The sequence below is a fragment of the Paralichthys olivaceus genome, chromosome 24 (genome assembly GCF_024713975.1).
Source record: "Paralichthys olivaceus isolate ysfri-2021 chromosome 24, ASM2471397v2, whole genome shotgun sequence".
In the NCBI taxonomy this organism is placed as follows: domain Eukaryota; kingdom Metazoa; phylum Chordata; class Actinopteri; order Pleuronectiformes; family Paralichthyidae; genus Paralichthys; species Paralichthys olivaceus.
The window spans coordinates 9,198,833-9,222,489 of record NC_091116.1 but is presented as its reverse complement, the minus strand read 5'-3'; the positions used below and the strand labels follow the sequence as shown (position 1 = coordinate 9,222,489).

The window sequence follows — 23,657 nt, the reverse complement described above, 5'->3', positions numbered from 1 at the left end:
TAAGCGATTCCATTTATTTGAAGTCAGCCCCTAGAGTAAAGAATCCCTCTGAACACACTTCTGCACTTTACTAATGTCTCACCTTTGGAGGTGAATATTACTTATGAGCCTCACAGGATCAAGCTGCAGAGCATAATTCATCTTCCCTGCTGTGAGCGTGTGTGTGTGCGCACAGGTCTATTTGCCTCTGTGAGTTTATCCACTTTAAATGATGCATGTCTCCATACAAATCTATCAGCATTTATTTATGTCAGCAGGGTTTCTGTACTCGTGCAGCATGTGAGTCTGCATGGCAAGAATCTGAAGCTGCAAGGTTACGTGCGTGTTCTTGCAAAGAGTGCTTCAGATGCATCAATTATGATAGCAAGTGGAGGAGTTAGAGAGGGTCCAGAGTTTCTCCAGAGAGAGGGGGTAAATTTGAAAGTCATGCAGAAAAGCACAGTGGTGAGAAAACCCTGCAGCCTTTATTGTGTGATTAAGGACTAGGTTTGGGCCGTAGTGGGGGGGCTGAATTATTCACACAGCAGGAAAACAACCACATGGTGTTTACACAAGTACATGCATGCACATGTACATTTGCACTGGGAGGACTGATAGCACAATGGGAGAAAATGTCAATTCTTTTTCCTGTCAGGGTGACTGATGTGTCAATTAAGGGACAGATTGTGCACTGCGGAGAACCTGTAGTTCCAAAGAGCAGGAGCTGCAACATTATGGACTTTGCACGAGAGCCCGACTGATACGGTGGTTGGCTGATACTTCTGCCCCAAATGATATGCACCAATATGAAAACTTGTATCTGAATATAAAAGCAGAAAAGATGTGCATTTATGTTAAGGTAGAAAGAAATTTATATTTTCTGAATTCATGTTTTTTATTTTTTATTTACACTTATAAAGTTTATGGTTAAACAGTAAAATATCAAGGCTCAATTAAATCTTGTTTCGAAACCTCTCTTTATAAAAGCTTTTGGAAATGTTTGATCTGCATTTATTTATACTGTACCTAAACTAAGTATACCTACATACCTACCTAAAATTATTTGAATCAAGGATAGTAGGTGGGGGGGTTATGATTAGGTAAAAGCCTAGTACTATCATCCCCTGCATTTTAAGTCATTACGAGCTGACAAACAGCTGCAACAACAGAAAACTGATATCATTTCAACATAATCACAATTTCTGTAATGTGTCTCAGCATTTACACTTTAACGAGCAGGATTGACTGAAAGGAACATTTATATACCCCAATATCTGCACCTACCCCAAAGCTTCATATCAGTCTGGCTCGATTTTGTACATGAGTTCTTTCTAAATGAAATCCAACTTTATGTGACATTGCAATTCTTTATTTCCTCTTTATCAGTTACAACTTCTGTTTATATTCTGTACAGCACTGAAGGCACACAAAAAAACAAAGATATAATGGAACATAAGTATATACAAAATATACAGAATAAATAATTCAATCTAGTTACGTAGAAAAGCTACAGAGTGTGTGCTTACATGAACCGTTTAGAAGTTGAATGCGTTTCCATGAGTATGAACGGAGTGTGCGGTATAAATCCTGAACTGTGATGTTGTCCACAATTGCAAAATGTCATTTCCCAGCAGTCCACTGCTTTAAATACGAGCTGAGTCTGTGGGCTTTTGGGTAGTAACGTTGCTCGTCAGTAACCATTCATGTGCTAATAGATTAATATTCCCCGACCTTTGATCAGTTCACAACAGTTCCAGGCCTGTTGACGTCGGCATGAGGAGTGTGCGATGCTCCTGAATGCTGTTTGAATATAGTCGGACATAAAATAGTGACATGAAACGCCATCTCTCTCACACACAAACACAAATCATACACATATCTAGCTCATTTTTTTCTGGCAGAATTTAAAAAACAAAACATCTAAAGTTTCAGCAGGACTCCGTTGATTGTCATGCACCATCTTATGGCATTTGATTAGTGCAATGCATTTTGTACAAGATTACAGTTGTGTATTATATACTGTACTTTAAGTGCTCTATTTACTGATTGAGAGAAAACAAAGCATCCTTTCTGCAAATATCACCAGTTTGTATAAAAATAAATAAAACGTCCCATGACTGCAGCTGTGCAGCGCGATAGGTCCATCAGAGGAGCCGACAGGAGAACAGCAGTGGAGCTGCACTCGTATCAGTGCTTTTCTGATGTACAGTTGGCGTTTTGCTGACTCCACGGCACAATGAGCATTCTGGTTACAGCTTTCCATCTGGATTATGTTGACAGAGGGGTCTAATCAGGTCACACTGAGCCAGGATAGACTGATTAAACAGCATTTCTGGGTCAAGTGGTGATTGAAATTCACTAATTTCTTCCCAAACATCTGCTTTATCCTCAGATGTAGGGTGTGTGTGTGTGTGTGTGTGTGTGTGTGTGTGCCGTGTGGATCAATTCATTTGGCTGTGATAAAGCCATGGAAATTTAATCAATCATAAAACCTTGATTGAGTGAGTTTCAAAGATGCCTGCTCAACAGACTGCGACCGCTTCTTGTAAGTTACATTTGGCCAAAAACATATGACACCTTTCACCAGCTACATAAAATGGCTGTCAATAGATAGTAACAAAAAAAAGAACCCAGTTACATTCTGTGCTACTGTTAAACTTAAAGTGATGTGCCCATGATACATATTTCACACTGTGGAACGTACAGCAGGGGAAACGGGACAAGGCACTTGGTTCAAAACATAATATATATATATATATATATTTTTTTTTTTTCTGCCTTAGCTCAGTTAAATGCAGTTTGATGCTCCAGAACCTCCAAGTAGTCCGGCTCAGTATGCAGGTTAGCCTTAAGCTCAAAGTACTCATTCTTAGTTTGCTCTAGCATGACCTTGCGCGGCCTTGAGTACATAATTGTCTCCATCAGCTTTAACTCCTCCTGGTGCCCCGGGACATGCATATCCACAGCAGACTGAAGCTGGGGCATGTTTTTGCGAAGGTACTCGCTTATTCCGAGCTGCTGCAGCTCCTTCTCCTTCTCAAGAATGTTCCTGTAAAAAGAGTTGGGGTTCCCAAGCGTGACAAACTCCGCGGGGCACTCTCCAGTCATGGGTCTGAACTTTGAGCTAGGGTTCCCTGTGAGGGGAGAAGTGTTCTCCTTCTCCATGATACTCCGGCAGACGTGATGCTTGCCGCTAGGCTCGTCGAGGCTATAATCCAAATCTGCGTCATGTTCCTTGTGCTGGGAGCAGTAGGTGGGGTTGCGGCAGATCTGAACAATGGGACTGTGTGATCTGTCCTCATACAGAGTTGCAGACCCAGTTCTTTGGGTCAGAGTGTGGTGTGTGGTTTTCTGCCCATACATGCTGTAATGTAAGTGGATGGGACTACTGTTGGAGTTTTCTCTTGGCTGCTCCTCTGCTGCTTTTTTCTTTGCCCTTCTTCGCCGCCGGTGAACCACAAACACTACCAGCCCGGCAGAGCAGAATATAATCATGAGAGCAAGAATAAGAAGGCTCAAGATGAGCACAGATAGTGGGACAGTGTCTGTGAGTGAGCTGAACAAACCCCTGCCACTGCTGTCAGGCCCCAGTGTGGCTGTCACACTCTCCTCCTCACCTGGGTAGTATGTCCCTAAGCCAGGACATAGCATCTCATGACGAAGGCTTCTCAGCTCAGCCTGCATCACATTCTTTGGGGTGTTACACAAAATGGAACCCACCACTGTGTCCTTTCTGAGTTTCTCCACCCATTGTTTGAGGCTGAGCAAGTCACAGCTGCAGTCCCAGGGGTTGTCCTCTAAATAAATCTGCTCGAGTGCGTCAAGTTGATCAAGCACGTTGCTTACTGGCAGGTGCATAAGTAGATTTTTCCTCAGGTTTAATTTGATGAGGGGCACATTGCGAAATATCTGCGCCGGAAGAGAGCTGAGCAGGTTGTTATTTAATGACAAGAGCTTCAGGTTTGGCAGGGGATTAAATGTGCCTGGAGCAATCTCTTTGATAAGGTTGTATTCCAGATACAGGTATTCAAGGTTGTGCAGCCCCACAAACATTGTGGAGAACATTTTTTCGATTCTGTTGCCGTTCAGGTAGAGTTTTTTCAAACTGCTCAGGCTGAGGAAAGTTTCATTATCTATGTAATCAATTCTGTTATTCGCCAAGTTGAGCAATTCTAAACCATCATATGTGACAAAATCATACTTCAAGAGTTTCTGGATCATATTTCCCGTCATGACCAGCTTTGTGGGGCTTTGCTGAAGTATTCCGATATCTGACACTTTTTGAATTCCTCTGTCCTGACAATGCATCAAAAACCCAGCCACAGGGTGATTGTGGCAGGAGCAGTGTTCCACACAAGGACTGCCAGGAGAGTGAGAGGGTGTCGGTACCTTGGCGTCATCTTTGGCGTTGATCAACTTAGGATTCGGAGACACTTTGGATGAGGGAGTAACAACCATATCCAGTGACTTTGATGGCTCCTCCAGGTTGATAATTGCATGGGACGGGCACAGCACGTCACGCTTCACTCTAGCCAGAATGGTCCCCTTAAGGTGCTGTGGCGTGCTACAGACCACATCCCCGATTAATGACTGGGCTCTCATGTTCTCCATCCATATTTTTAAATGTAAAATATCACAGTCACAGACCCAGTCATTCTCATCAAGGAGAAGTTCCATTATCCTTCCAATGTGCTCCAAGAACCCTACATAGGGCAGTGTCTGGAGCTTGTTTCCACGTAGGTCCAGGTGTGTGAGGGGCACGAACCGGAAAATGTTGTTGGGTAAAAACTCTATGGAATTATCATTCAGGATGAGGACCTTGAGGCGGATTAGTTTGTTGAAGGCCCCCGGCTCAATGACCCGAATGAAATTCGTGTCAGCCTGGAGAAACTCCAAATTCACCAGGCCTTGAAAAGTGTCCTCTTTCAAAGTGACGAGGAAATTGCTATTTATGTGGAGTTTTTTCAGTGAACTAAGAGTGCTAAAGACCCCTGGTTCCAGCTCTTGTATGCTGTTACCCCCAATGTGCAGCGACAGGGCGTTGTTAAGCCCTTCCATTTCCTCTGCACGCAGCTCAACCAAGTCATTTTTGTAAAGGTTCAGGTGGAAGGGCACACCTGACGGGACTTTGATTTGGGAGATTTTGCTGATGTTTCTCTGCTCGCAGTTAAAATGAAGGATGCCATCTTTCCCCTCGCAGGAGCACAAGGAATCACAAGACTCACTAATCGTGGATGATGCCTTTGAGGGATGGATATCTTGGGATTGGACCGCAGTGACAAACAAGGCGATGAAAATGATACAGGGCAGCATTTCGGGCTGAGATATCTGTGGAGAAAAGGATAGAGTGTGGGCAGAAGGGGTGGGGAGGAGAGAAAACAAATTATATAAACATTGTTATACAAGTTGACATGAATTAAATGAATGTTTCTGAATAATCATTCTATTTACATGCCTGAGACATAGATCAAAATTTAATGTGTTACAACACTTGAACTTTGGCTGTTGTACGTGTAAAAAGTGTAACAACGTAAAATGACATTTATGGGTGCATTATATGCATGAAGGGAAATCACACTCGTCTTGGAAGGAAGCATTTGCTAGTGTCGAATTGTCTGAACACGGTGAAAATGCATGAAAAATATATAACTTGAAAAGGCAAACCACGATAACATGCCTACTATTCTACAATTTCTATTTTTCATCATAAGGTTATCATGATTATATGCTGATGTTTTTTACCCATACGTGGTCTCTATACTACTGAGCAACACTTTCCAGTGTGGACATGAAGGATGGCAGCTAAACCAAGTGTAGCTGTTAATGGGAATCCTAATAATCCGTATAAAAAGCAAAAAAAAAAGGGACACTGCAATTTTAGTGATGAGTAAATACATTTCACAGGGGGAACAATGACATTAAGACAGCCTCTTTATCCAGTGACTCACAGTGGGATAATGGCACATATTAAAAAAAAAAGAATGTATTTCTCATTTGAGAGATTTAATGCCCCTTTAAATGGAGACCATTTTGTGTCCTTGTTACAGCTACATTTATAACAGGCATTCACCTCAGTACTGAAATTTAATGGCTTTATTTTTCAACCAATTAGCCCAAGACTCGAGTGGACTGATCAGAAACCAAGCCGAAATTAATCCGATTTCTCATACTACTCTGTTCATGTTACTGCGAAATTCCAAACTTTCCCCAAACTTTGCTGTGAGCACGATTTATGTTGAAAAACAGAGGGAAACACCGAAATGTGGTTTTTATTGACACAAGCCCTCAGCACCACATCTAAATCCATTACGTTAATTTAAATGGAATCACAATGGATCAAAAGGCAGCATCACACTCAGGGGGGAACTGGTGGAGAAGTCATGAGATGGATCTCCCCATGATCAAGGATAACTAAATATCCCGCCTTAGAAGATAATGCTTCAAAGAGAGAAGATTTGGAAGGATGTCAAGAACTCACTTCTGTTCTCGTAAACAAATCTGATTAGCAACTGGAAAACTTAATTCTGACCTGACTAGGCGAGCCTTGTTTGAACTCAACACATACTGACCAAAACCTTGTCTTTAATGTTAGAAGTTGTTACATATCAGATTACAGGAGATGAGTTGATTAGCCCCACATGCACCCGAGGAGTCGCCTGGACCTCGAAGAGATAAAGTCTCTTGTGCATGTTTGAAAGCCCTCTTCCCCCCAAACAGGGCTTTAAGGAGAACCCAATTATCCAGTGGCACTACTAAACATACTAAACGCGAAAAAACGGAGGAGAAGAGAATGAAAACATGGGATTTGAGGGCAGCACCACCATGCATGGAAGGCCATAGCAGGAATAAAAACAGCATTGTTTTAATTGGTGAAGACATATGCATGAAATCAGTATTTTCAGGAGGGAAAAACACACAGGGACATCTTTTTTGGATTATTTTAGGTACATCAGAGTGTAATCTGTAACTAAAGTGTAACAGAGTTTCCCTCAGCTCCCCTGACATTTGTACCATGCTCCTACACTATAACCTTTTTGCCTGTTAGACTTTGTCTGCTGTTGAGAATACTCAAGATCATTGATGAAAACCAAAGTCAACACTATCTCCAACGTTTTTGACGGATTAGTCATATACCCCAAGGTCGCTTCAGCTGAAATAGATGGACCTGAGAAGCACTAACATATTACAGAGAACCCTGAGATCATTGGAGCATATGAAATGGTCATCATCACATCAAACTGAAGACAATAAGATAAATAACAAGGTTAGAAAACGTGAATAATTATCTGTTTTAGGAATTACCACAACATCAGACAGATTACACCAGAATAATTAATCTGTTCTCGCCTCCGGGGACAGCCAGTGCTCTGAGTCAGTTTGCACAGCAGCACAAGAATAGGGAGACCCATTATTGAGCTTTCCAAAAAAGGGCAGCTAATTATAACTCAACAAAAACAAGGATTGTTTCTCGTAGTTTCTCAAATAGTGAGCAGTGATCTTCAGGGAACTGTAGTCAACTGTAACAATATCATTAATTTTAACAAAAAAGGTTTGTCATTCTTCGCCCATCTTTTTTTAAATCTTCATGATTTGTTTTACAAATAAAAAATGAATTGAACTTGAATTATAAACCATTGTATGCAAGTCTATACATTTTGAATCTTTTCTGAATTGTTTTCATATTGGTGCATATCAGCAAATATAAACTTCAATACCAATACATTGTCCTGCTGATATTGTCTGCCATATATTAGTGGGGCTCTAATAGAGACTTTAATTCTGCAGTCTTGATCAACACTTCATAGCTGTTTATGTCACTATTAAAAGCTTAAAGAATAAAACATTTAAAAAAAATTTAAAGCGTACATTATCTACTGAAGATGTAATTATCCATTGTGTTCAGAAATCCTTAGAAAGACGTTTTTGAAAATAGCAGAAATATTTGAAGTTACAATGGCAAACCATAAAGGATTGGAATCTCCTGCCATTGTAAAGCAACACAACAGTTAGGAAATGACCATCTTGAACAAATGACAAGGAGCTATGACGATGAGGTCAAATCAGCCACGTATATCAATGGAAGATAATGTGGTGAAAGTATAATGAGACACACAATTACAATTTGTCAAACCTATTATAAAAGCATTGCTTAGACAGTAATAACACTGAGAGAACGACTCTAAAAGCTGGTGCCAAAAATGTCTTTGGCCATTTTCCATCACTTGTCTGCGTTTTCTCATTCAGGAGTCTGGTGGTGGTCATGGCACCCAAGGCTCTCACCTCTGTGACCCTGATGGCTCGTGAGACAATACGAAATGAAACAAAGACTATTAACAGATGCTATCGCCTACTGCATGATAACACGCTGCTGAGGGCAGATATGGAAAGGCATTAGCTTCATGCAATCTTTGTTCTGTATTTCAAACAGACTCGTCTAACTGATCCATTTTTCAGGCAATCAATGTTGCATGGAACTCAGCGTGACGGGCGCGGGAGATGAAATACTCTTCCAGTGCCAGCCTCTTCTGCCGCACTCTCTCTTTTCCCAGATTCAAATGTGCATCTCTTGCTATTCAGGCAATTCAATTAGAGATCTACTGAAGCCCTATGAGATCTCCCATCATGCGAGTGAAGCCATCTCATTGTCCAACATCAAATGAGACGAGGAAAAGACAACAGAGGCAAAGTGGAGGAGAAGATTCTGTTGATGGAGTATTATCACACATCAAGCCCCTCTTCAGGCTCTGTGACATACACAATAGGCTATGGCCACTTGCACGGGCCATAAATGGCGTCTTCACACTTTATTTGGACCAACCACTATTTTACTGCACCGTCCCTGTGTTCTCTATATCATGAGACATCATTAGTCTGGTATGGTATCATGATGCAGTGACAATTCTTGCAAGTACTCTCACACAGAGAAGTCATGAATACACATGATCATATGGCACGCAGATACTTCCAACAGTGCAGAGCGGAAACAGAGAGAACTCTGAGAAACTACTGTCTTTCCATATTGATTGGATTTAATTATGTCCACCCAGTGATCAATGCATGATAATATACTCCTCTTACTCAATGCTTAAAAGATGGCACTGATATTAATGGGCAATAAATCAGGAGGAGAACGTAACATGGAATGGCCGAACAGAAACAAGCCTGCACATCACTCACAAGAAAAATGTTTAACATGCATTTAGAATTTTTACTTTTGGTCAATGTCCCATAACTTAACTAGGAGGAGACAGGCTTGAGTGCAGCTGAGACCTGCTGCTGTCTAAAGTTTTGTGTCTTGCTCATTGGCACTTCAGTAAGGCAGCCAACACTGCATCCTACTCTGTGAATGAACTCCCCTTGTGTGCTTGTTTATTTTGTACTTTGTCATTTCATTTTCTTCCTGGCTGTCTACTTGTGCGCCACCAAAAGCGGTAATTACAGCTGAGGTATTAGATTCACTGTTACGACCGGTCTCCGGAGAAACCAATGGTAATACAAATATGAACTTATCAAAAATATCTGCTCATTAAAAATCGCAATAGTATCGACACTAACAAACATTATCCTGCAATTATTTCCTTCTCAATCCATCCTGTCTCAGTATTAATGGACGTATTCACAAACATCTGAAAGACAGTGGCTTTCACTCCACATTTGAAAGAGAGAGGACCCCGTCTTGAACATGTTTTCTTTACTGAAAAGCTCAAGGCAAATGTACCCTTGCTTTACATTGATTTTGTACGCTTCATGCACCAAACGTCCAGAGCACTGCAGTATTTGTATCCCGTATACATAGTTTGCACTCACAAAACATAAACCTGGGTTTGAACTGTACCGATTAGCGCGCACATTTTACAGTTGACAGTTTGAGCCATTATTTTTAGATAATACGAACACATCCTGTAGTCATGTTCTCTAGTCGTCACTGTCAAAGTAACTAAAGTCTGCGTCTGGAACCGCAAATAGCCCATAAGGCAGAAGCCTAATTCCATTTTGTGTAGCGTGAGGCATCTTGATGTACAAGAATAAAAGGCTTGTTATCCCTAGTGGCACCCGACAGATAGAGCCATTCTCCCAACTCCGTCAAGACTGATAATGGTCACTCCGCATTTGTATTTCAAATATCGCGTGGATATCTTGTGGATACTCCCGGTGTATCTTGGGTTTCGGCTTGTTTCTAAAGGCTTCGCAGTCAACCTCAGTTCTTAACATTTTATGACCTCAGTCCTCCTCATTGCTTGGCTACCTGCAGTCATGGTGATTTATGGATCTTGACAGAAGCGAGGCTGGTGGGGAGTAAATTTTAATTCACTGAAGGCTGAGGTCCCCTGTCAGAATCGTATAAATGGTGTTTTATATATGGGCGTATCATCTACATGCATAAGACGCTGAAATGTAGATGTGATCTGTTCTCCGTAACATGGATGCTGAACTCTGAGGAGGCAGGAATTGGTTTCAAACTGAATATGTTTCTTAGACTCATTAGTGAGGACTGTGTGGGGAATGGTCTGAGTTTATGCAATATATGGTACCACGGTGGCAGGCTTACGGCTTATGGCACACAGCTTTGGTGTTTGAGGAAAGACGCAGAGAAAGGTGCATGCTTCACCAAGTCAAAAAGTGGCTTTATTTTTGTATTCCTCTGAGCCACTGAGCACCCTTTGCAGTACAAGGAAACTCAAAATCAACTGGACCAAACTGTGCCTCTAAATCAGCCCCACATTCTCCACCTGGATAGGAGTCAGGCTGTAGCATCCCATAGTCCTGTCAGCTGCTCTACCGTCAGGAATGGCCAGGGGAGCGAAGACAACGTCCCGTGCTCTGCTGGGTGTTACAAGGGTGGCGTCTTTAGAAATGTCATCAGAGGCCTATTCGAAAGACAGATCAGCTTTGTCCTCTCTCATGTCATGCAGCAGTTCTTACAGTTGGTGTGATAAGAGGCAGCAGTGGGGCCTGATAAATTGAAATGCCTTACAGAGGGGAACCTTTTATATCTGTGTTACCAGTTTCACTCGCCCTCCCTTGTGTACTGCATTGCCTCCTTACTGTTCTCTCCTGGTGGGCCTTAATGTCTGATTGAGAACATATGCATGATAGAACTAATAATAGCAGCACAAAGACTGTGTGTGGAGGGGGGGGGGGTGCTCGGCTCCCCTGGCAAGCGTGATTTAGCAGGCTTGCATTTCAAATGGTCTGTTTAACTAATGCGCAGTAATTAGTTTCCAGAAATGAGCAGGCGGATTACACCAGTGTATAGTGGCATCAAGGTGCATTTGTTAAGAAAAAAAAACACATCTGCACCAAACAGATGTATGTTTTCAGTGGATTTAATTGTCCCTTTAAAGAAAAAGGATACGTGCTATTCAGGAGTGACTCACCAGTGCCTAGCAGGGCTGGTAAATTGTTGATAATTCCTACAGAATACTCAATACAGCTGCATCTGGAACTCCTGGCAAAACATTAAGTTCAAGCACAGTTTTCTTTGTGACTCATTGGCTGTTAGGGGACACTAACAAAAGACCTGGTTTGATGAAGTCATGAAGCAGCATGGGAGTTCTATTCACCATCATCACCATTGAAATGTTTGATTGACATTATGCAGGAATCAGCGATGAATGTATGTGATGAGTGACATATATACAAACAGCCAACTGGTTAACAGCATGTTTCTCCTTCATCATACATCATTTGCACCAGATGTTATAGCGGAGATGGACAAAACGATGAGTAAAGCTGATTTGATGCAAATAAAAGGCTACAGAATTATTACATATTATACCAGTAATCTTTGAATTAGTCAGTATGTACTTCACATTCCACCTCAAGGTGGATGTCCTCAATTTTCTCAGTATTTATGTATTTGGAATTTTAAAAGAAATCCACCCACAGCAGAAAAATAAGGGCCAAAGGGTGACTGTGATCATTTTAATGACAGTCTTATGATTCACTCCATAAATAGGTGTAGATCTGCTGTCTGATATGCAAGCTTCATTCTGAAAGGAGCTGAGCATTAAAGGCGGACAGACCTGCTTACTGAGCGTAAACACTATGAAAAAAAGGCACCACCCAGAACAGTCTGTAGTGTCAACAACAACAGGACTGAGCAGCTCATTCAATGGTTTTCATTCTCTACAAAAATATGCGTGTAATTTGGTGAGCAAACTTCATTTTATATTACAAAGTAGCCTATAAAAATAAATGCTCTGTAAAAGATGTGAGCCATAAACTGGAGACATGAAATAATTTGGCTGTTTAAATGTTTAATTGGTGTTTCAGTCCAACCAAACATAAGTCTCTTAGGTTTATTTGATTAAAAATGACATGTAGGCTTATGTCCCTGAACTTAAGAACACACTGGAGCACACTTATAGTACCAGCTGTTTAATGGCAGATTACAGTGTTATGCATATATTTCTTATGTTTGTGGCATCCCTAATTAGCAGACACATAATTGGATTAAATTGCACCAAACTAAATCCTTAATTCTTTTTCATTCTGCCTTATATACAAAAGGATATAAGTCTGTTTCAAAAGATGTAACTGCCCGCTTACCTCCATTATGACGGCATGGTTGTTTAGCAATACATCTTCTACAGATCGGTGCAGAGTCAAGAGTTTTTTAACGAATTCCCAAAGTCTCTCCTCAAAAAGTCTGAAATGACTTCATCGTGTCCTATGATCATTTCGATCACTAACTGTCGAACTATTGGCTACACTTCCCCCCGACAGTTTCCTGTGGTAAAGTTGATTATGTCTGATTTGTCCATATCTGTAAGCTTTTATGAGATGAAATGATGAATTCAAACCAGGGGCTCCGTCCATTTCCGTATCTAACGTTGAGCAGTAATGAGCCTTTGCAGTACTGCTGCTAATGGTTGAAGCTACTTGTCATGAATTATATCTGATAAAGTGACAATTGGTTCAGAGGCCTTAAAATAAAATATATTTTAGGAAAAGTAGTGCATGAGATCTTTTTGTATTTAAGTTTTATACTTTACTGATGGCTACAGTGCCAGCATTACTGTCCAAATTGATTCTGTTCATTTTGGCAGGTAGCTGTACCCTTTTTATAATTTATAGAGTTGATATATATATATTTGAATATGTTGAGTCCAAAAATATAGAGATGTAAATAAACAAAATAATAGTGCCCCAATGTTGAGCACTGTGGATTAGCTTTTAGTTAACATAGCAAAGCATGTCCATAGTTTTTTCAGCTCTTTATATGTAGAAAACCAAATACCAGGGCAGGGGATTATCACAAAGTCACCATCTATCTCTTATTGTTTTGAAAACATGCACTGGCAAGTTTTACCTCTGACAGGAAATCGCAGGTTGGATCATGTACACCCACCTATTCTGATTGTTTCTGAGCTCGGCTTTCTCCCTATTTATGTCACAGGGATGAATCATGAGTCATTCCTGTGTCATACTGGGATCAGTATAGGTCGCTTTATGATGCGGGGCCCACATGAGTGAAACTCCAGCCCATCCGATACCCTGATGCAAATTTTGCCTGGAGGAAATCCAGTATATGATCAATGGACATAAAATGACTCAATGGAGCTGCCAGAATCAAGACGGCACAGAGTCTATCAGCACACAGATGGAGGTGGAGTTTCTGGATTGATGGGTAGAAAACATGCACAGGAGAATGACTGGTGCTTGGATCAACTTGACAGCCCTCAACTGGATGAGCTGGTTAGAACATGAGAAGACTGATAGATATCAAGATATCAAGTCAACGCAAGTTTGCAAAAATTAAAATTAGCATTTATTTGCATACAAAAGGATGTTTGATTGCTTTTTGACAAAACATGGAACACAAATCTGAATAATGGTAATTATAATGACTTTCACTGAGTAAAATCTACACTATAAAGCTCAAATTGATGTTAAAGAGACAGTTTTAATCTAATGTGCAAGTCTGAGGACGGTCCTGGGGGGGTCTGAGTTAGTGTGGGGGGGTGCTTTTCCAGAACTGCAGTCCCAGTTTGGGATTAAAGCAGATGAAAAAGGTTTATTTTTATATAAAGGTCTTGTCCAGTCACCAGAGTCAAGTTATTTTAATGCAGATTTCAAGGTAATTTGTATTTTCTGCCTCCTCTGTGTCATTTTTTTCTGGATCGGGTACTACGGCTGAGTTAATTGAGTGTCTGATGACTTAACAACTTCAGAGACTTGAGCTGACCTGCACTGTCCTACAGAACAAGACCTTTCAAGACCAATTAAGTAGGAATGCCACAGCGGGCAGTTAAAGGGGCTGGACAGCATTCTAAAGCTCCTGTTAAAACGTGTTCCAAGAAATAAAGCATCAAGTCAAATATAAAAAGAAAAAAGTCAACACCTCATAATTCCCTGATTGTTTTTTGGACAGCTTACTGCAACGCACCTTTGGCATGCTTACATCCATAACAGAAACAGAAGATTAAATGCATTTACAGACAACACTGCATGAACTGGAGAAAGGAGTATGCACGTATCACACATGACGTTGATGCAACAGAAGGGAGTGTTGCATTTCAAACAAAGGCAGAGCGGTGTTTATTGTCCTAAATAATCTGCTCAATGAGCATTTCATCAGAACTCCAACCACAGCTCTTCACATTGCACGTGCTAATTTCTGAACAGCAGGTTTTCTAATATTCAGACAGCAAATAAACAGATAGATAATTACTGTACTTAAGTAATGAGCACTAGTGCTTCTAAAGGAAAAACCTCTGGAGCCCTGCAAGAACTCTATTGACTCACCAGACTCCAATAAGAGATCCACTGGCCTGAATCTACCACCTCCTATATGTCTCTTGACAGAGAGGGTTCAGAGCAAGAACACCTTTCACTGAAAGAGACTTTTTTTCTTCCAGTTGTTTGAGGCAAACACACACTCCTGGACGACAGCAATGCAACAAGGAGTGACTAAGCACAAACAGATGATACAGAATGTCCTCTCTGATAATTATATAGAATGCTTTTTACAGTGCTGCATCCAACCAGCTATTTGCCTCCAATTTACACCTAACTGTAAAGCAAGAAGCAATATTACCAGGGACAGGCAGGGTTTAGTCTCCCCCCCTCTCTTTCATCCCTACTCATTTTGGGGTCACCAAGTGACAGTTGCGTGCATCCACTGACACTTTAAATGAAGCTGCTTTTGCTCGGGGGCTGAATGAGAACGAGAAAGTAAAATGGAGAATGTGAGATGGCGAGACCTGTTGCGTCCAGCTAGGGGGAGGTTGTTTCATTTCAGCCTGACATGGGATAGCAGATTAGAGCTCCCTGCACTCTTATTGCTTTAGCATGCATGTGTGGGAAAGTGTGTTATTGTCCTTGCGCGCGCACACTCCTGCAGCCTTGTTTAATAAGTACGCCTTTTCGCCCTGACCGTCCATCAACTTCCTGGAGCGCCCCGGCAGTGTTCCCGGGCACCAATTATGGTGGAACTTGTCCCTTTCTTTCCTCTGTATTGGAAGTGATGTGGCTTGCCCTACAGGGTCGACACCACCGCTACACCCACATATCTGCAGAGATTCTGCGAGTGCCCAAAGCCCTCCGCAGCAATCCTGGAGAAATGATAATTATGACATCCGCCCACTCTAGAGGCAAGAGATAGTTCAACTCCCTTGCCCCTTGTTCCAACCTTTTTTTTTTTTGACTGATTCAATATTCTGCTGGCTAGCGCTGCCTACTCTCTCCGTGTCTTAGAGACGCAGAGGCTCTCCCAGTATATCTGCAGGCTCTCTGTCTGAAAGTAGTGTGCTTGAGTAAAGTTTCACAATGCCTCCTCTCATAAAACTGCACACTGATCACACCAATTTCTTGTGATTGTTTCACACATGACAACAACACCTCTTTAAATGTGTGTGTTTGAATAGGTTTTGGTTTTAGTGCAAAAGCAATTTTTATCTATCACTGCAGCACCTGATTTCCACAACTCGGCCAATTCCTAATATTTACAGTACCTCCATGATTATTAGGATTAAAATAGTTGACCTTTAAAGATGAAGAAAATGGGCAACGCCATTGTAAATTGAAATCATTACATGCAGACATCTTGTTGACGACACATGCGCGGAAAAAGCTGGAACTCAAACAAAGCAGCGAACAACATTCCCCCTCGTGTTCTGCATAATTTGTTAAATTGCTCCACAGGGGCTCAGGCCTCTTTAAAACCCATCAATCAATAATTAATCCCAAGTCATTCAGGCACATTAATGCTTTAAGCTGTATGTACATTTATGGTATGGAACACTTATAGACCAAACCACTAGGGTTACGAAACGTCGATTCATCCAACCAAAAAATTGGGATCCAAACTCAATTATGCAGCCCAACTTAAAAGCTAATTAGACACTTCTTTCCTCCATTAACTTGTCCTTAAATGGGAATACAACCTCAACCTCACATGATAGAAAGTGCAAACTGATTCAATTAAGCTGCAGTAAATACAATTATATCCGTTTATGTATGTTTAATACTAACAGGGCAGTATACAGAGATTTAAAGGGAGATTAAAGGAGGAATTAATAAAAACAGATCTCCTTTCTGATTGGCTGAATTTCGTTGGAAGTCGTGTTGCTGTCCCTTTTAAAACCCATCTGTGACCACTCACATGCTTTCAAACATATTCATAAGCCATCACTTCGTTTAGTTCTGTCCAAACAGCAGAAGAAGAGGAGCTGTTAGGCAGTGCAATGTTAACAAGCATTTTACGCATAATATTAATATCCAAATAACTCTAGGGAATTGTAATAAAACAGTGTGTAATAAAACAGCCACTATGCAGGCACAGCAGTTCCCATTTCCATACGCCTGCACAGTGCCGTGAGATACTGTAACTGCGTGTGGAAAACAGCCAGGTGTGCTCGAGGTAATGGAGCCCCCTCGGGGAAACTCGCTGGTCCTCTCTCTGTCAAGTCCAGCCACTTTTCTTTTACAGGACTCTGGTATCATCGTGCACATGATAAATACATTCTGACAGCCCCATTGCCACAAACTGCAGGAGAGTTAAATGTAGCTGTCAAATATGGATGGTTTAAACTGCTCCATAACATACTTCAGCTAGTTGGAACCTGCCCCATAATGGACGCCTGGATTCCATACCTCTCCAAAATACAGCTGAGGGCAACCTCCCGTAAATGAACTAATTAAGCACAGTAATGACTTATTATTTTATGAGACACATATTAAATTATTCACCCCGCTTCTCCGTGTGACTTACCGATTAAAACTGATGGAAAAGAAAAAAGGGAAGGCTATTCCAAAATTCCACCGTTCTCAGTCCATCAGGATGCGGGGAAGCGACGCATTGGAGAGTGGGGTGGGGGGGGCAACCTCCACAACACTTTTCTCACCAGTCCACGAACAGGCTGAAACACCCGGGGGAAACTTCACAGTCAGTCCCTGCTTTCCCACTCGCTTTACGCAGCTGTCACACGCGAGCGACTCAATATTCCGTTGCGCACGGGGAGAGGTTTCCACTCCGGTCCCGGGATGATCAGTCTCTCTCTCCTCCCCGCTGCCGAGCCACACTTTAATTTTGACTGAGTTGCAGGTAAAGAAACAGTGTTGTGGTTAAAAAAAAGACGAGGTGGTTATTTCATCTGTATAAAGTCCACTGACAAACAAAAGCGCGCACCGTGTCCTCCTCTGGCGCCGCGCTGCGCGCTCTGTACTTGACCAGTGCGCGGTGTGAAGCTGCTCAGTCATTTACACGCTGTGGAGGTGCACAGCAGAGGGAAGAGGAAGCAATGCCAAGCCAGCAAGAGTGCACAGCAGGAATTCCGGTGATGCCTTTCAGAGTAAAGCATGTTGAGTGCGTAAAAGGACAAGTACTTCAAATGGATTGTGCATGTTTTCCCCTTTTCCTCTTTCTTTTTTGAATTTTGCAAAGTTGAAGGCGTTTGAATCACGAATAAGCAACACATTTACATATTGATTTAATAAAATCAGGACGGAAATCCTCATTTCCGCTGTTTTCTTGTCAATATGTCCTTACTTTTCATACAGTGGGGGAGGCTCTGTGGCTATTGCTCAGAGCTCCTCCTCTTGGAGGTTCTGGAAGTACCAGAAAAAAAACTTGCATTGATGCTCTTTAAATAACCTGGATGCAGCACCAAGCCTGAAGGATGAATATAAATCTATATTTAATAGACATATAGCCTTCTACTAATTCTTCCAAAACATAATGAGAAAATTGGCCCATGAACATTTTAATATTCAGAGGTTGTAACTGATAGAAACATTTTTTTGCCCGAAAGTCCAGTGATTAAGTCTTAATGGGGGATCGGCGCTGTGAAACAAAGCACAACTTCGATCCTGCAGTGAACTGGGAGTTCAAGCTGGTCTATGTCCTTGAGCATGACACTGAAGTGCACCACCAGCTCCAGCCAAGCTGCGGATCAGCATGACCTCTGAACCCCCCCGGGACCGATAAAGTATAATCATAATTATTCTGTCTCGTGCTTCTGTGCGATGACTTTAAAAAGCCAAACAGTTGGATGTAACAAACCACCGCCAATAACCTTGGGCTGAGGGGGGTGTAGTGGCTGATTCGTCTGCGTGTGAACTCTGGTTGAAATTATGTGCAGCAAACTGGTTGATCACTTTCATATGGGCCAGGAATCTCTCCCTCACGTTGTGGTGTTTTTTTTGTCTCTGCCAAGTTTGTCTCAGCATTAGAGTAAAATTGAACTCCCATCTGGAACAGCACGGCGTGGAGTAGCCTATAAGTCTGTGCTTGGCCTCACTGGTGACCCGTTCCAGATACATCTTCTCAGAGGATGCGGTTGAACGATTTACAAAGCAGAGATAAACAAAAAGGTGGAATATGACAACCCTAAAAATACTTAGAGAGAAGTTATTTTCTCAGCCAAACTTTTATTTGAATCATTGTTTGTTTGATAGTTAGCAGGATTACGCCAAAAAGTCCTGGGTGGATTACCATGAAATTTTGTGGAAGAATACAGAATGATCAGGGTTCAAATCCAGGATTTTTTTTCTCTCTCTTTAAGACACAAAACACACAAAACAGAATCAATGTTTAAACAGTGCGTGTCATTTTAATAGCAGTTATATAAGTTGTGTACACTGTGTATTTACAGATATTATGCAAATTAATCAAAATACCTCCCCGAGCTGATATATACTGTATTCTCACATGTTGAAAAAAGACTATTGAGGAGGCCATTAAGCATTACTGTCAGTATGGTGTGGGTTCTTAATCACATGGGCGTGATCTTATAATAAATCAAATATATGAAGATAAGATGCATATCTGCATTGTTCTCTTTTTTGTTTTGCAGACTGGAGCCAGGACCAAACAGCTGTTGATATTGCCGTCATCTTGACAAGGGCACGGTGAGTTTAATTATTTATTTCCTCTTTTTTATTGATCTATTGTTTGATGGCAGGATGAGGTGCTCTTTGTTCGTAATCAAAAGCAAATATTAACATCGCCGTAGTGCAGATGGCTCATGACGCTCAGCTTCATGCGGCTGGATGAAATAAAGGGTCTTTGTTGGGTTTCGGCAGGGGAAGTTGCACAAAAGGTAAAGAAGATAAAGAAGTAGGAACTTGACTCAAATCTATTATTCAAAGCGTTGCTCACAATTCAAGTGTCACCCCCTGTTTTTCATGCCGTATTGCCGCTCAGCTGTGTGAGGTTAAATTCGCTGGAAGGCGACTTTATACATTCTGGGAACACCTAGGTCACGGGTCACAAAATAAGAGAACAGGGGCCCCACAGTAAAAACACAAAACCACTCATATGAGGCTGACAATGTTTGACTGTTTCCGAAACAGTTTGAGATGCTGATTCTACCTGATGGAGTTTGTTGAAGCCGGAGTTTGTTGCAAGCAAATGTCCTGTCAGTGTCTCTCGGGTGGCATTGACGTCCCGCTTGTGACAACTATGTCTCCGCGTTGCATCAGCTCAAGAAGCAACATATTGAAAGCCCAGTAATTCTTCAGCATGTCTATCAACACGGATGCTGAAGCAGAATGAATTTTATTTACGAGCACCATTTTTGATTTTTTGGTTCCTTTAATGTTTGCTTTTCACCATGGGATTCCCAAGATTTCCCCGCTGCAGTTTCTGAGCCTTAAGATAGCGAGCCAAGTGCACTAGGCTGTAATGCTTGTAAATCTGATTTAACATTTTGTACACTGAACACCATCATTAAAACTAAAAGACAACTGGAAACTGGGGTGTCACTCACAAAGGAACCATCTGTTGGCATCTGCTCAAACACACCTGTCCTATTTTCATCACAATCATCAAATACCTCACAGCAGAAAAACAAATCTTTGCTGCGTATCCACACTGTCTGCAGCCTCCTCCCAGCGCTCCGTCAGTAATGACTAATCTGCTACCGCTGTGTCCCCTCTATATTTTGAAAAGGACGCAGAAGCTATTGCGTCTATATAAATACATGTCTCCCGTGTGTATAATAAAGCAGCTGATATGAGATTTGTGGGTTGGAAATCTGTGGCTGAGCATTGGAAATTATTGTTTAATTTGAGTGTTTGACTTGCAACAACGCTCCTCTAAAGAGGATATTACTTCTGGTAATGTTTACAACAATACTTGTTGGAAGGAATATTCATTGAACTGATATCTATGATTGTATGAAATTTGGTGGCTTGATTGATAATTTAAGGAATGGGCTTTGGCAACAGGATGTTTTCATTTGCATTTGCTTGTTGGTTCGCTAGATTACGCAAAAGCTACTGGACGGATTATCACAAAACTGGGTGGAAGGATGTTGTATGGGTCAGGGAAGAAGCCATTTAATTTTGGTGCAGATCCAGACCAGGGGTTGATCCACATTGTGAAGGAGAGTATTTTTTTAATCCCCTGATTTCGTAGGGGATTATTCAATATCTGGTGTCCCAAGTTTCTTATGCATAATTAAAAAACTCAAGTCGCAGCTTTTTCATGCAAATCTTGTATTTTCTGATAATTGAGTCTTCTGAAGAACCTTCCTTTCACCAATTTTTACATAATAGTTTGCATAATGGCTCTGTAACAATATGCACAATTATCATCAACATATTCCACAGCTGTTTTTGTCCATCAAGGTCAAATTCTGTGCTGCATTTTTAGGAAAGCAAACTCAAACTGTATACATGTGTCCCTGGCTTTGTTTGGACCCGAAGGCTCACAGATTTTTTGCGACCTATCCAGAGCCATATCCTGTCTGCTGCTACTTTTAGTACCTCTGATGTCACTATCAGTCATCCTCATGCAAGCAGCGCGGTGCCCAAGAATCCAAAAGAGTAAAAAAACCCTGCAGCGTGACGAGATTCAAAAGACAGGGCCAACTTTTGCTTCTCTGTGACGAGAATCCCTTCCCCAAATAACGGAAGATCCTTCTTGAATCTGTGTGTTTTCTTTCTTTGGCCTAAAGGAGCTTGGCCCACCCACAGTCCTGCAATGCACAGTTTGTGTGCTGCAGCCTGAGATGTCTCACATGCTCTGCATCAGGGATCCTTATGAAAAAACAGTCTCGCCAGGACCCAAACTGGGTAATATTAGTCTCTCTCTTCGCTATTTCTCCTGTCACAAGAAGACCCATCAGAAAAGAAACAAGCCTTCCAAGCCAAACTTCAGAATCCCATTGAGTCCTTAACGCTGTTTACCTTGAGCTATCTGTCGTGAAGAAGTGGTTAGTAAAAGTCCACAGACTGATACTGTGTGGGATTAAGGTCACTAAAAGCTGAAAGCTGCTGGAGCTCAAGAGATCCCTATTAAAATATCAGTAAGTTTCCTCATTTAATACGATGCTGTTATTTCTACACTTCTGCATCAATGAAAACACTTCACATTTTTTTCATGGCTGCACCATTCAATCAAAACTGAATAACAACACATTGTTAGTTCTGAGCAGCATTTGTATACAAGTCCCCCAAAATCCAACTTGACACTCTTGAGCAGAGTTTGCTTTTCCTCGGTCTCTGCGTGGGTTTTTTTCCGATTTTTTCCTCCCACAGTCCAAAGCCATAAAGCTTTGGTAAATTGAGGACTTCTAAATTGCCCATAGGTGTGAGTGTGAACTGCTGTTTTGTCTCCATGGCTACATCCACACTACTTCTCATCACCGTTCTTATGTTCACGCCTTCCAACCACATTACTCAGAGAAGTTTAGAAATGCTGCTGGTCCCGTTTTAGTTTGAAAAATAAAGGGTGGGAAAAACATTGGTAAATGATGACACAGTCACTTGCATTTGCTTCTGACATGAATGGACGAGGATCACTATAGCGATAAGGAGCTAGAACGCCTGTGTGGACGACCAGATGCATCGCGAACGTTACTCTCTGAATCAGATGCTTTGTAGGCATTTATATTTATAGTAATGGTATATATTGTTAAATAATTTTCAGTGACTGAGTTGTAGCAGTGGGGTTGTGAAGTGATCTGGGTGGTTCAATCACTTTAATAAGGACCCTCTTGATACTTGTCCGTTATCATGAAGAACCAAATCACCCAGAGGACACATGGATGGGTTTCTGTCTTCGCTCTTATCACCTGTTCTTTAAAACCACGTTCCAAAAAGCTTCCTTTTCATGGTTCTCCACCTGTAGCGACTCCTGAACTTTCCCATGACATAACCCAGGCCATGTGATCAGACTTGTTGGATATGGAATGTGAGACAGACGCAGAGGAAGTGGCTGAAACACACCGTCTCCCTTTAACTGTAAACATCTCAGATGGCATTTAGATTCAGTGTGTACTTTAATGGCTGTCAGTGCAAATGAAAAGCCTGAGGAAGCTAAAGCAAACACACATGCTGCTCAGTTGATATTTGCACGAGCTAACTGTTAAAGCCAGCTGATGACAGCCCCTTCATCAAGTCGGGTGAGCAGCGTCTGCCAGCACAGTAACTTGCAGCTTCCTCCATCTCGAGTCCCAAACCCTGCCTTTTTGACAAACACGCATCAGGCGAGATGAGAGGAGCATGCTAATTACCTACGCTGACTCAGGTCCAGGCTCGCAGGATATTTGATCGCTACGCTGCGGCTGTCCAACCTGTCCTTGTGGTGTTGTGCAGTGAGGAAGGAGCATGTTTATATCCACAGCCAAATGCAGAGTACAGAGATCTGTGCCCTTCAAAGCACCGTAGCATCTTCATAGCTCAAGGCTTCATCAGCCAAAATGTTTTTATTCAAGGCGATATGGAAGAACGAGGTTTGGGTGTTATTAAAGTGAATCAGTTTCATATAAAACATAACAGAGAATGAATATCCTAGTCTATAATTTTGGCAGGAAACAGACCTCAAGCTCCAACACGTTTTCTCCCTTACCTTAAGTGACAGTGGTTTGTTTTCTACCTCGTTGCTCTCCCTGTTGTAAGCAATGATTTATCGGTTTGTAATTACTTCCCTCAAAACAAATGGTTGTTTGTTTGAGTTACCACCAGCAAAAACAACAAAAAATCCTCTTTTAAATCTTTGTTAAAGCCACAATTTGTATACGTCTTAGTCTACCTTCAGCTTTTCTACTTCTATGTATTCATTTACTTTCCATCCAGCTCTGATCTTACTGACTATTTAAATAGTTTTATAACATTTTGTATTTACTCTTTTCTCATGGGTAACGTGCAATTATGCTGCATGCTCTTAAAATTGCTTATGTTGCACATTTGAAACCAAAGTCTGAGCAGTAGCGATCAGGGGACGG

General features: G+C 41.5%; 1 protein-coding gene and 1 long non-coding RNA gene across 3 annotated transcripts in view; one reads left to right on the top strand and one right to left on the bottom strand.

Annotated features, from left to right (window-relative positions):
- Positions 1-23,657, top strand: part of LOC109638882 (uncharacterized) — a 128,453-nt gene that overhangs the window by 42,625 nt on the left and 62,171 nt on the right. For both annotated transcript variants that reach the window (XR_011240403.1, XR_002203360.2), the window contains exon 5: positions 19,281-19,335. This is a non-coding gene — a long non-coding RNA (uncharacterized lncRNA). The remainder of the gene's footprint in view (positions 1-19,280; positions 19,336-23,657) is intronic.
- slitrk6 (SLIT and NTRK-like family, member 6) lies at positions 1,327-17,662 on the bottom strand. Its single transcript, XM_020102062.2, has 2 exons — positions 17,198-17,662; positions 1,327-5,307 (listed from the first exon to the last, which is right to left on the bottom strand). Exon 2 carries the CDS (start codon positions 5,290-5,292, stop codon positions 2,764-2,766), a length of 2,529 nt encoding a protein of 842 aa, XP_019957621.1. The 5' UTR covers positions 5,293-5,307; positions 17,198-17,662; the 3' UTR covers positions 1,327-2,763.

Coding starts and splice junctions, on each gene's coding strand:
- slitrk6 (XM_020102062.2), bottom strand. CDS start 5,292: ATGCTGCCCTGTATCATTTTCATCGCCTTGTTTGTCACTGCGGTCCAA.